General features: G+C 28.9%; 1 protein-coding gene across 3 annotated transcripts in view; it reads left to right on the plus strand.

Moving 5' to 3' along the window:
• LOC116767804 (inositol-trisphosphate 3-kinase homolog) overlaps positions 1 to 13,429 on the plus strand; it is a 48,820-nt gene that overhangs the window by 22,944 nt on the left and 12,447 nt on the right. The window contains exon 1 of one of the 3 annotated variants that reach the window (XM_061527251.1): positions 8,369 to 8,516. The exons of 1 other annotated variant lie outside the window; for it this stretch is intronic. In XM_061527251.1, coding sequence (XP_061383235.1) covers positions 8,370 to 8,516 — 147 coding nt within the window. In that variant the 5' untranslated portion in view covers position 8,369. Of the gene's footprint in view, positions 1 to 8,368; positions 8,517 to 9,474; positions 9,720 to 13,429 lie in introns of those variants that run through there. One more of the 3 variants, XM_032658310.2, reaches the window with a different exon arrangement.

Below are 13,429 nucleotides of genomic sequence, written 5' to 3' on the forward strand. Positions count from 1 at the left end.
TTGCCGTTTTATTTCTCTTATTAATACGTTCTAATTCAGAAGATGTATTAGGAAAATATAAGAATAAAATAAAGCCCTTAATTATATCCGAAAATAATTACTTATCTGTAAAACAGATTCATTTTATATAGTTTATTTTAATACTACATTTGTTTCCATTAAAAGTTTTTTTTCTAATTTTGAATGATTTTAAATTACATATTTGTAAAGTCACACCATTCTTAGCTCCGAGCCCATAATAAATTCGTTTAGACTCTGGGCACTAGAACACTCGCTTATATATACATATTTTGTTCTACGTTTTGCACAGAAAAAAGTTATAACTCTAAATTAGAAATGACAAATAAGAAATCAAAATATTTGTCATTAACGGTTGGGATTGAAGTCCCAATCTTTTAATAGAAAATCCTCTTACTAATTCAATATATTCTTTATGTAAGCGATCTAATGATAATCAAGCTACTTTTCGAATATCTTAACACTGACGGACATCGCGACGCGCTATAATTTTCTAGCCACAGTACACTGTGGCAGTGTACAGTGTACAAGTGTACAGAAGTACACTTCTATATAGTACATGTAGCGTCGCTTACTGCAAGACACAGTTCAACAATAAAATATATATCATAATATGCTTCTTATTTTTTGTCTGTCTCTTCTTATTTCAAGAATATGCCTTGTTTATGTAGTAACAAAAGAAAAAATGAAATAAATTACATTATTTTAAGTATCATTATTACTTAATGTTTATTGTGAAATTAAACCAACAATAACCAACATAGATTTATGAGTGAAATACTGGAGACGCTCCGTATATAGTGTGACGCTAACTTGGATTAAGTATATTGTATACCGATGAATATTTAGTTTAATTACGCTATATTACGGTCATATGGAAATAAATTATTACTTCAACATATTTTGTTAAAGGTTATTTATATAATACATTAATTTTCTGAATTTTAATTTCTTTTTTGGCTTTCAAATAGTAATCTACTTTTGGTTATGTCAATGATTTAATTTAAACCCTTAATTTTCTATGTTGAATTGAACAATGTGGTCCTTATAATAAATCTAAATTTGACTGCCAATATCAGCTGTACTGAGAGGTATACAAAATACAAATTGAAAAACATTTGCCATCTAAACTAAGGAATTACTGCCACGGATCATTTCCTTCTTGTGACGCAGTTGTTGCGACTGTTCTTGTTACTTGACCGTAGGTTATCCCTAGTTAATAATAATTACAGTTTCTATATAAACTAGTTTTTTACATGTTACACTCGGACGATGCGTGCATCACTGACCCGAGGCGGCGCTTCAAACTTGAATGGGTTATCGCTCCTCGGTTCTTTCCACAGAGCAAGCTTCTGTCGCAATTTACTTTAGAGATCTCCTCGAAGAATGCGACGTATTTACGTTTTTAATATAATGATTTTGAAACAATATTAGCGGAATTTAATTTATTGTTTGACTTACACAAGTGAAGATTTTTGGGAAACGGTTAAGACAGAACAGATTAAAAAAATTATAACATAAAACTTTACTAACCAAGAAGAAGTTTTAAGAAAAAGGGAATAGAAAAGAAGTCTGTTGATCAGATTTATGAATTCTAATAATGGGAAACCTGTTTGTATTTTTATTAAGAATCGAATTCGTCTAATCGTACTAGATCGTAACATTACGTACAATATTTTTTTAAAACATCTTCAATGGGCTTATCGATAGATGTCATGGCTATTAGTTACTATTCAGCTTTGCTTATTAACCAATTTCCGAAAAAAAAAAATCACCTACAATACTTTTTTGATATCAAATAAAATGTGCCAAAGTTAATTTAAAATTAAGGGGGAGAGTATATCCCGTTGTATCCTATTTTTGACTTGACCACTCCATTGATTGTTGCAAATTACTTTAAACCATTAGATAATCGTATCTAGTAATTATATAAGGAAAACAACGATTACTTGTTTTCGTGTTCTAACAGTAACTAATAAATGGTCCGTTACCGAGTCGATAATCATTTTATTCTATTTTTAAATCAAAAGTGCCTTTTTTGTTTTTGCTATTTATAAAAGAGAACAAACATTTCCATTTTTGTTAAAATGTTGCTCTAACGCCGCATGTTTTCACAGTTGTGTCCATTAATTTTGTTTTTCTCTCACAGCACAATAAAATTGTATCATGTTTCCTTATATTTTTTTTCATTACAACTAATATTTGGACTTGGTTTATTTTTTTGTCTTTTTGTTATTGCATCAGCTTACTATATATAAAAAAATGTGTAACTCACCAGCTTTACAACTATTACCAAAACTTATTAATCGTATATAAGTCTGAAAATAACATATTTCGTATTGAAATTCATAGATTAGGTACTCTTTGTTTATGTTCGTAATTGTATTTAAATAATGTTTATAAAAAATTTGGAAATCTAACGTTCTATGTGATGTATTGCTTATTAATTTCAATTATAATTAATAATCATATTGTCATTAATTACATTGGCGTTTAGGCATTATAATAAAGGTCTTAATCTTAAAAAAAAAAACGAAATAAAAATCTTATTTTAATAACTTTCGTTGTGCAGTATCCGTGATATACATAATATGTAAATATTATTAAGAGTTACCAATTATATTTGAACAATTCCATGTCAGATTAAGTAAATATACACATACAATTAGGATGTTAGTCTGAACGTCCTGTTACGAGTGCAATCGATTTTATCAACAATAAACATTCGCACGGTACATCAGCTCGTCTTCCGTTCACTTTGTACATTTACATCAATGCTAAATATACTTCAGCAGAACGTTAAAACTCTAGAAATGGCGGGTTCGCTAACGACAAAGACAATTAATTATTCCATTAGGAATTAGTGTTTGCAGATAAAAAATCTGTTCACATGGTACAGGGATATTCTTTCTTTATATAAGTGATGAATATATTCATTATCACACTTTTTAGAAATTAATTGTTTCATTAAATTCTATAAAATTATTACGCAAATTTTATTAATGTTATTCAATACGCAAAATGTTAACATAATAAAACAAAGGCTAATTGTTTTTTTTTTAATTTATTCCTTTAATTATGTAAAAAAACCGTAATTAAAGACAAATGTAGGTTTACATTATACAGGTTGTGCAATAAAAGACTTTTTTTAGTTTATTGAAGAATTGAATAGAACCTATTGTTTATTATAGCAGCTAAAAACAATATTTACACTATCATGTATCTTATTGTCTTCACCTTAATTTGTAAGTTTTTTTTCTCAAAAATCTTTAACGTTACAGTTGATACGAATGTGTACTGTCAGCTTTGAAGAGTTAACTCTACTTAAGGTTAATATTGGTATGAAAAAATGTTTACCCTGGGTGTCTAGTTGAGTAAAATTATCCCGTACTAAGTGCCACTGGCCATATGATGCAAGAGTTGAATATATTAAATAGTCTCTGAACTTTACATAGTGTAACTTTATCAGCTACTTTGATATTGTAAATCAATTCAATTATTTAAATATTTATATATTACACTACCGATAAAAATGTATAGACTATAAATAAAATGATATTAATAGTCGGTCATAATTTTTTTATCCAACTCTGTAAGAAGAAGGGTTTTGTTTTTCGACTGCGTGTGTTTATATTTCTTTCCCAATATGACAAGCTGTTCACGACCTGGGACCTAAATGGCTTGTCATGTTTTTAAGTAAGAAATGTGAATAAATTGGCCCTAGCCTTGAGAGTAACACTGGGTACATCAAATTAAATCATTTACATTAAGAATTTTGGGGCCAAAAAGTAAACTGAAAAAGTTTTATCAACAGAGCTCATCGAGTGGTGAATCATTAAAAAATAATTGTTAAATGTCATTACGAATATGTATAAAAATTTATTTTCCGTTGGAGTTTGAATTATTGTAAATCAAATCATAGTTGATACTTACAACACCAAATCAAAATTTGTGCTTCAGAATGAATTAATAATGGTGACAGATATTAAAGAGTTCAGATATTTTTTTTTATTCTCGGTACCTTTAAATGTTTTCAAGAAGCCAGGCCATTTATTAAAATAGTTGTCTCTATAACTAAAAAGAAAAGATTTGGATGATATCCGTTGCAATATGTGGGTAAGTATTGGATTAAGACTTTTATTAATTTTAGAAGAGAAAAATTGTTGGCAGTATCTAATATTAAATTATAAAAGACTAGCTATATGCCTAGATGTTCCAGGTATTTAATAGTTACAAACAATACTTTAAGTTTATGATTTTCTGGCTCATAACCTAATTTGCATTAAAACTTCTTAGAGAAATTTCGAGTTAACGTAATAAATCTATGTTAATTTCTGTCACAATAAAAATACAAAATTTCTCATACATAAATAATTTCGACATACATTTTTCATTGTTTACAAATTAATAATGGACTTTGAATATATCATTGGGTTTGACCTCTCATCGATATGATTGTGTTCCCAGACGTCCACCAGACTGATGATGTTATCTGTGTCATTTACCACAAAAACAAATAACCACCATTGTTTATAGAACATAACATAGAAAAACAAAATATTCAATACATTTGTAATGAATTAAAAAACATTTAAAAACCACTAACTATTTACTTACCAAATTTATAGAGCATTCGTCTATGATTCATTGTGTAGTTGTTTTTTCATGAATTACAATAATGTAGTGGACTCTTGTTATTTAGTGAATGACTTATTGAAATATATTTAAATCCATTCATTGTACTCTAGACTTATCGAAGCGTTTTGGTTTTAGCTTCGCACATCAAATACTTGGTTTTTTTTTCGAAACATATAATGTTATGTTATCTTTATATAATTGTTATACGAAAGACAAATAAATATTTTATATACACAAATGTTGCAAACAAACTAAGTACATTTTTATATACATATTTCAATTTTATGATATTTTAATAAAGCGGTGAAAATGGCAGCGTCTTTACTGGGGTCTCTGATAACAATCTCCGAGTGCATTTAGTCTGCATTGTATGTAAAGAAAGTCTTAATATTTGTAAAGTACTGACCCCTATATTACCTCAGGGGGGTTAATACATAGATTTCTATTGGATATTAAGGGAATTAAGGAAAAACAATGAAATAAATAAATATTTTAATTGGTTGATTTCTTTTTCTTGCCGCTGGTAGTCACATGGAGGAAATAGTTCTTCTTTGGTGATTCATGAAAAATTGAGGACACTTAAAAAAATTTAAACATAAGATACTGTAAATAGTGAAAAAAATATTTTATTCAATGTAAATTCGATTCTATTGTTTTTTTTTGCATGTTTTGTTTCCGACTTGGTAAAGAACACATGGAATGAAAGGTAAAAAGACAGTGCAACTAAATCATAACATTATAAAAGCACATATAATTTTCTAAAACAAATTTTTACCTCAAAATCCAATAAGTTCGCGAGTTTTGCTACAAATCAATACAATTCGTTTATTGTGACCCATGGGCCGCCATATGGCAATGAGTTGTTAAAATGTACCTTGACACTATTTACGTAGTTACAAACGGACAATACTGTCGTCACTCAAATAACAATATATATGTGTGTATTTATATACATTTGAATTTAATTCACAATCAAATTATAAAACTTAGAAATATTGTTATTTATCCTATTTTTTAATATAACACAGAGTCCTAGACAAAGACTAGTTCCACTTTATAGCTTGTGTAAAATACAACTTTTTTATTTAATTGCATAATAAAATAGGAAAACACATTAGAGAAAAACTGTGTAAGCGTATTTTGAAATAATTTTTTTTAAGTAACTTCATGTAGGGTGGTTGGTTTGCAACATGTTTTTATAAATTCTTGATTATGGTTTCGTGTTAGTTACTATAAAATTTAAAGGTGCCTTTGCTCTCTATATATAATCTCATTCATGATATTAATGTTATATTTATATATTCCCGCAGAGATTGAGGAAAATTGACATTTTTCAACGGAACATAAAAATCCTTATAAAAAACTTTGAATTCGTGGAAATAACATTAATATTTACAAGATAACATGAAAATATTAAGGAACGTTTTCATATTTTGCACACTTTGAAACTGATATAGTCCTTACAAAGCATTGAATACTTATTCAGAAAAACTCTTATATAGAAGCTAATAGTGTAACATTTTCATGTGTTTTGTATTAATTATAGAACTTGCTTAAGGTTGAGCTTAAGTGGGAGTTAGCTTAACACAATTAATAAACACGTCAATGATAGCAAACTATATATAAGTTATTCAAATAATAGGTTATTAAAGTAATCATTACGTTTAAGAACAACGTAACATTACCACATTCATGTTTCATGAATTTTCAAAAATGTAAATCTCAAATATTTTTTAACGGATATTACCAAAAGATCATAGTATGGATAGATCCCTTGATTGAAAATCCTAAAAGACCAACATATCTCTGAATGTATCATGATATTGTACATCCCTTTTGCATTATATTCGCTATTTAAATATTTGTAAACTTATTTTAAATACATTTTCTGTCTGTCTCTATGATTAGCTCCATCCGTGTGTGTCTGTCGACTACACACGAAGGATTTAAATCACATATCACACATGTTGGCATAACGTTAACCAATACAAGTTGAGTACGACCAAAGCTATAAAAGGCTACAGCAAGGAAAAGCTAGTAGTTTATACAGTTAAGTATCTTAACTGAATTAAATATAGTTATGAATATAATAAAAAATGTTTTGAAAACCTATCAGGTCTCAAATATATAATTAAAAGTTATTAGTTTTGTGCATAGCGTTTAAAAATATGTTAATTATTTTTAGTACAGTAAAACCGTTGTATTCAAATATCTGATGCGTGTTCATGTCTTGAAGGACCAAGCCATTGACGTCATCGTCCGGGGTCGTTTGACGGTGGCTATTACGTTTCTGTAATTGTATACACATCAAAAACTTGGTACTCATTGTCCCCGTTTCGTATTTATAAAACGTAATGTATCAAATGACATTCATCAAAGAATATCAGCGTGGGAATTGATATTAACACATAAGGATGTGAGACAATGTGCAATCGGATATAGTTTCATTAAATTGATATAGCTATCATAAAAATAAATTATTTTTACATATTTATACATTATACAAGAAAATATATATTACTGCGCCTTCATAGTTCATCCGATATAAAAATAATATGTACTTAAGTAATTTTATTTAAAGCGAAGATGTTTTTAGTCCAAGATCTGTGTCCAATTAATTGCAATTATTTTCTACGTTTTTAGAAACTTTATAAGCTACCTTTATATGTGATTTTTTGAAGACAAGCAGCTTTGCTTTGAAGAGATACATTTTCTAAAATCGTTTCGTAAATCATAAATGACTCGACTACTGAGTTGTCGATTTTGACCAAATCTGATCTGGAAACCTGTTAAAAAAAAACTTGAAAGTAGCATCTGGTGCAGACTGCAGCATGTGTATTTATTTACATTGTTCAGACAACAATCACAATATGAACATAGAAGGCTGAAGGAGGTCCCAAAGTAATAATGGGTCGTAAAAATGAGTATTTACTAAAGTGCCCATATATTATTATTCTTTATTATTGTTCATTATATATTTTATTGAAAACAAAATAGAATTTTCTTTAATTTGATGATTCAGGTATCATCTTATATGCAACTGAAACGTTTATTGTTTTTGATTCACTTCATACAACCGTTTCTATATTATTTAGAAAATCCTATGTTATTGCAAAATTTTATGATTAGCAAAATTAAAATGTTTTATTTATCTTATAATACTCTTTGCTAATAACCTATAAATGTCTATACATGTATAAAAGTAGGTAGGATTTGTGTCTGAATAACTGGATTTTTATTAAAGTTTAGACAATATAATAAGTTTTAACAACAGGTTATATAATGTGTGTTTTGATCTTTTTGTTGCGGTAGGGTAAATCTTTGATTCTCATGCTCATTTCCTTTTCAATGCTTATCATAATGACTTTTTGTCACTTTCTCTTGACAGCCATTACACCGTTGGCGTCAGAATCCCTGACCTACCGCTTCGAGTTTTACGTAAAACTTTAAAAAAGATTAGACAAGGCTTAAGACATGTTATCAATACATAATTAAATTTCTTTATTAAGTTTTTCATTTCCTTGAACACTTAACATAATATGACCGTATTTATTTTTAAACGTTATAAAAGCATCTGGCAAGACTCTCCCTACATAATTATCTATATTAAGAATCACGCTATAGTACCCGGGACGCTCCCAAACACCAAGGGAGAGCTCAAACCGGTTCGTCCGTATTCAAAAGTTATCTGTACTACGTGGTCCGTATAACGGATGGTATCTGAAGCGAAATCTCCGTTTAATATTAATGAAATAAGTGCATTTTTCTGTTATAACAATATATACATATATATCAGAAGAAGTTGCAGTGTAAACAAAAACAGTTTTGAGGTTATGTTGACAAATGATATCTGTGTGACTGTAAGTATATGCTTTGTTAGTATCATTATTTACATTTGTAGTTGAAATGCGTCATAGTTAATAGTGATTAATTCGATAAATATGCCTATGACAAAATATACTAATTAGTATTAATAGGTTACTCAGGGTCGTAACTAAGTTTAACTAAGCTTGGATCGTATTTGTTTGAGAATTAGTGTACGATTATTGGGACAATAAAACTTCATGTATTTTTATGTTTGTATCACTATTCTCATATTGTTCCTTATTACTTGTAATTACATATAGAAAGACGTATATATGATGAAAGCGTGGAACATGATTCATGGATACATTCTACTTGTTCGTAACTGGAAAGCTATTAAATGTGCCCTTTGTCAAATTATGCCCGTAGTAAGATAATGTTCACAATGTGAATCCTATCCTTTTTAATATTTATTTTCATATTCTAGGTAGGTGTAGGCTTAAGATGTTAAATGTGACATACAAAATCTGAGATTATATATTTTTTACAAGATAAAAATTTAGTAATACTAGGCGAAAAAGGAATATTGTTACCGTATATTAAGTAGATACAATTAGAAATGGTGGGAACTGTCTCTAAGCTATATCTAAACATAACTGTGAAGTTACAATATTGCCAGTTATCAGTTCAAACATATAACTAACACATATTATCTGAATATTTTATGTTGTATATTTTTTTTAGTAATACATGTCATGTTACATTTGGTCGTGATTTCACTTTTAGTCCAAATTATTGTACTTTTCATAACAACGCGAGAGAAACTTTACTCTCGCTGATAATTCAAAACATAAAGTATTCTGAGAATTATTCTTCCTAAGTATAGTATGTATTATAAAAAAACCGGGTCAGTTCGGTGGACACAGTAGGGAAAGTCACCCGAGCGTGGGTACATGCTTGCGAGTGGTTTCTTTTTGCAAATCCGGTACGCATGCGCGGGGAGCTCCGTACGCCAGTGTTGCGTGAAACCGACGTTCACTTCGGACGCAAATCGCGTTGACGAACTATTTCAACCGTTTTAATTAATTAATTGCAATGTTTGTGTGTAAGTTTGTGTGTTGACAATGAGTGGCACAGATGTGACATCCCGGAACGCTGAGAGCGTATCCATGCCCACAGACCTACCGGTCCGACTTTACATGCGGGCGCTTCGACAATACCAGAAACTGATCGACTTGAAGCGGTTCACTAAGGAAAAAGTAAGAGGAAATATTGAAAATATTACGAGATGCACAGATCATACATTAGGAGTCAGGACGAGTCTGATTAAATGGAATCACATAGCAAGTTCACTAACCCCGTATTCATATTTATTTAAGTTGTACTAATTCAAATAAGATTCTCTTAAAGTATTCTAAAATACCCCTTCCGTCTACGTCATTTATTTTATCGGGAATCTAATTCTTATTAATATATACGTGTATTTATGGAGAGCATTGAATTTTAGGATTTTTTAGAGATTTCTTTGTTTGATATCGAATTTGAATAAGATCGCGAAATGGATATTCAATAAAACATATGAATAAAAAAATAATCTATAGTTTCTAGAATTGTTCTATGATTCATCTCGTTGGTGTTTGCGACGTCGACAAAAATGCGACCGCAATTTCCTTAAGTCAAAACCCAAATTGAAAAGATAGATCTTGATCGAGTCTTAATAAAATTCGAAATGAGAATGCCTTTGCAGAACACGGTTTACTTGTACAAAATGTATCATAAAAATGTTTAATTATTAATATGTAGAGTCAATTATACAATATTGTTATCAAAGACAGATTTAAGTAAATGGAATACAAATAACTTTTTGATAATGGGCTAAATAAATAAAGTCCATTTAATTAAATAAAGGGCTTAAATATCCAGGCCATCGACAATCGTCGATCGAGGTTATTAAACGTAGCTCATCGGTCGACACTCGACACTGTGCACCAGTCGTAAGCTTGCCATGATAAAATGACCTTATGAAGCACACCAACTTATGCATATATACATACATATATAAACATATGTATGTATTTCTGCTTGAGACACGGAGTTTAATATTTCATTCGTTTGTAATGTCCTTTATGACTTCTACCAACTTATTTAGATGGATTATATTAATGAGGTATGTCGTTGTTATTATACAAGAGCGATATTTTTTTCTGTTAGTCGAAATTGTTAATTTAATATATGCGTTCTTGTTATTAAAAAAAGTGATTACATTTTTTCTTTAATTTTCATAGCACCTTTGGGAGTGAGACTCATTTACATAAAAGACGCGGTTCATTAGAGACGGAGATTTTTGTTATCAATTAGACTGTTTTCTTCTGGTTTTATACTCTTAATGCGCAATTATTATAATCTGTTAAAATTTGCTAAAATTGTTCTGACATTTGTTTTATATTTTATATTTTTTTCGTAAAAGTACTTGGATGTACCTAGTAAGGAACAAAGAAGGGATTAAGGATCGGTAATTACTATAACTGTTGGTTTATCATTTGATGATCGAAACCTTAAGAGCTTTCGATTGTTTGCCTTGTTTTTATAAATAACTATTATAAAAGAATTATATATAGAAAATGAAGAAAAAACAATGAATAAAAATACATGTGAAATAAAAGAGGATTCTATTGTCTCGTCCTTACAAGACAATTTTAGGTGTAGAGAAGATTGTATTATAATTATTTTATTGGTACTTTCATTTTTTACCATCTGTATTTTATTAGAGTTGTACCTACTAGATAGGCTTGTTAGTTTGCCCAAAATCTTATTAAGATTATGGGGATTATTTACAAAAGAATTACAACTGCAGCTGTTATCATACGTCCCATACATTTGAATCACCTTAATTCCCTTATTATAATGTATCTGATGTCTTTGACAGTGTAAAATAATGTGCTTTTTCTATTGATGTCCTTATTTACGATAAAACACTAAGTGCTTCAGATAAAAATAACATATTTGTGGAAAATTACAAACCAATTATCGTATTAGCATAAGCTACTTAAGAATTCATTTTTTTTTATCTTATAAAAATATACGCCACGTTTCTCGAATTGATCAAGTACAGGGTGATGAGATCTAAGCCCGTGCCCGTGCCCGTGATCACGGTTGCTGCAAAGTAACCGAAACGTCGGGATTATGTAGTTTTTAAATAATAAAATCCGCGTAGTAAATCCAAATAATACTAGTTTCATTTAAGTACAGGGTGGTTCTTAAAAAAATAAATTTAAACTTGACGTACCTACATTGTTAAAAGTTATACATTTTAAATGTAGGTTATTAAAACAGTTTTAATAAAGCTTCATACTGTTATATTTTTTTGTTATTTCGGAAAAAATAATTTAAAATTTTCTGTCTTAGAATTGATTAAAATGAATATATAAAAAAAAAAACTGAATAACATCTTAGTTTAAGTGTCATAAAGATACGTAATGAAATCATTAATGTTATTAATAGTTTTGATAACATATATAATATATTAAAGTATTCCTGCGTACATAACTATTTGCCTTGAAAATTTCAATAATTGCTTATTTCTCGCGTATAATTTTGCTGGAATTGAATTAATCACTTTAAAATATTGGCCTTATTGTAATTTTATGTATGTATAACTATTATATTATATATGGCCTTACAATTAAGGCAAATATAGGGGTCAAAAAAATATAAAGCTATTTAAAAATATATATTTTTTTTATAACGTCACGTCCGTTGTTTATGAACCTATGTGTGATGTATTTTTTCAGTTAACCCGCTAATGATACTAACCGCAGGTTTTCTTGAAAATGGAATGTGTTTTTTTGCTATATTTAGAATGAATGTAAAAAGTATAATACAAATTTTAAGACCAACATCTCCAGCAAAAGCAACATTGATATACAAACAAGCGGATAAATAACACTGAGAACTATATATTAAGTAATGTAGGAAAAACCTTATAAAATAACGCTATAGCATGATAATATTTTATTTAAGTTATCCAAGCTGAACTATGTGTGTAGGTCCAGTGCTGTCGTCTCATTTCCTGTCAACACTTCCACCTACTTTATAGGAACAGATGCAAACCAGTTTATCGCTTATATATTATAATAACAGACAATATATAATTATGATGATAATACCTATACTGTAGAAAGCGGGCTATTAAATATATGAAATATTCCAATTGCTTTTAATGGCGATCATTCAATAGTCGATGGAGAAAATGCGTGCCTAATTTGATTTGCAACAGCTGAGGTTTCTCTCTCGTAAGTCAGAAGTTTTTTTTACAACTACATACTTCAACAGTTACTAATATATGATAAGTGTATTAATTGTTGATAAAATTTTAGTAAAATATAATAAGAACTATCGTGCATAGAACTAAGCATTTATAATTGAAAATGATTCAGCAATTGCAACTCGTTTTGTGTTCCCGTTTTCAGTTTGCTGTGAGTTTAGAGAGTCGGTACAATGTAGGTATTTGAGTAATAAATATAATAAATTAATAGTAATTCTTAGATTAAAACAATTTATATATTATTTTATTCAAATAACGTACAGACTTTGAAAAGCGTATCCTTATAATATTAAATTATTCAACAAAAATATTATATATATACATTAAAATGAATCGAAGTATTACGATTGTATTAGATTTTAAAATTATTTTCTTAAATGTATATTTTTATTACTATTTTTTTTTATCGTATCAGGCCGGCACTAAATTTTCAAGGTCAAGTGAACGCTGTAACCTACTCGTCGAAGCCTCACAAATATTGAACCAAGTTCACGTATAAAGTTAAATTAAACTCTTAATAACCGTGTCACATTCGTATATTTATAGCGATTACATAATGTCAGAACGGCTTAATTACATTTTTAATGTTAAAATTACATGGGAATTTTTATTATGTCCACTTAAATACAGTAAGTAATTAGAGAT

The sequence above is a fragment of the Danaus plexippus genome (genome assembly GCF_018135715.1).
Source record: "Danaus plexippus chromosome 9 unlocalized genomic scaffold, MEX_DaPlex mxdp_24, whole genome shotgun sequence".
NCBI classification, from domain to species: domain Eukaryota; kingdom Metazoa; phylum Arthropoda; class Insecta; order Lepidoptera; family Nymphalidae; genus Danaus; species Danaus plexippus.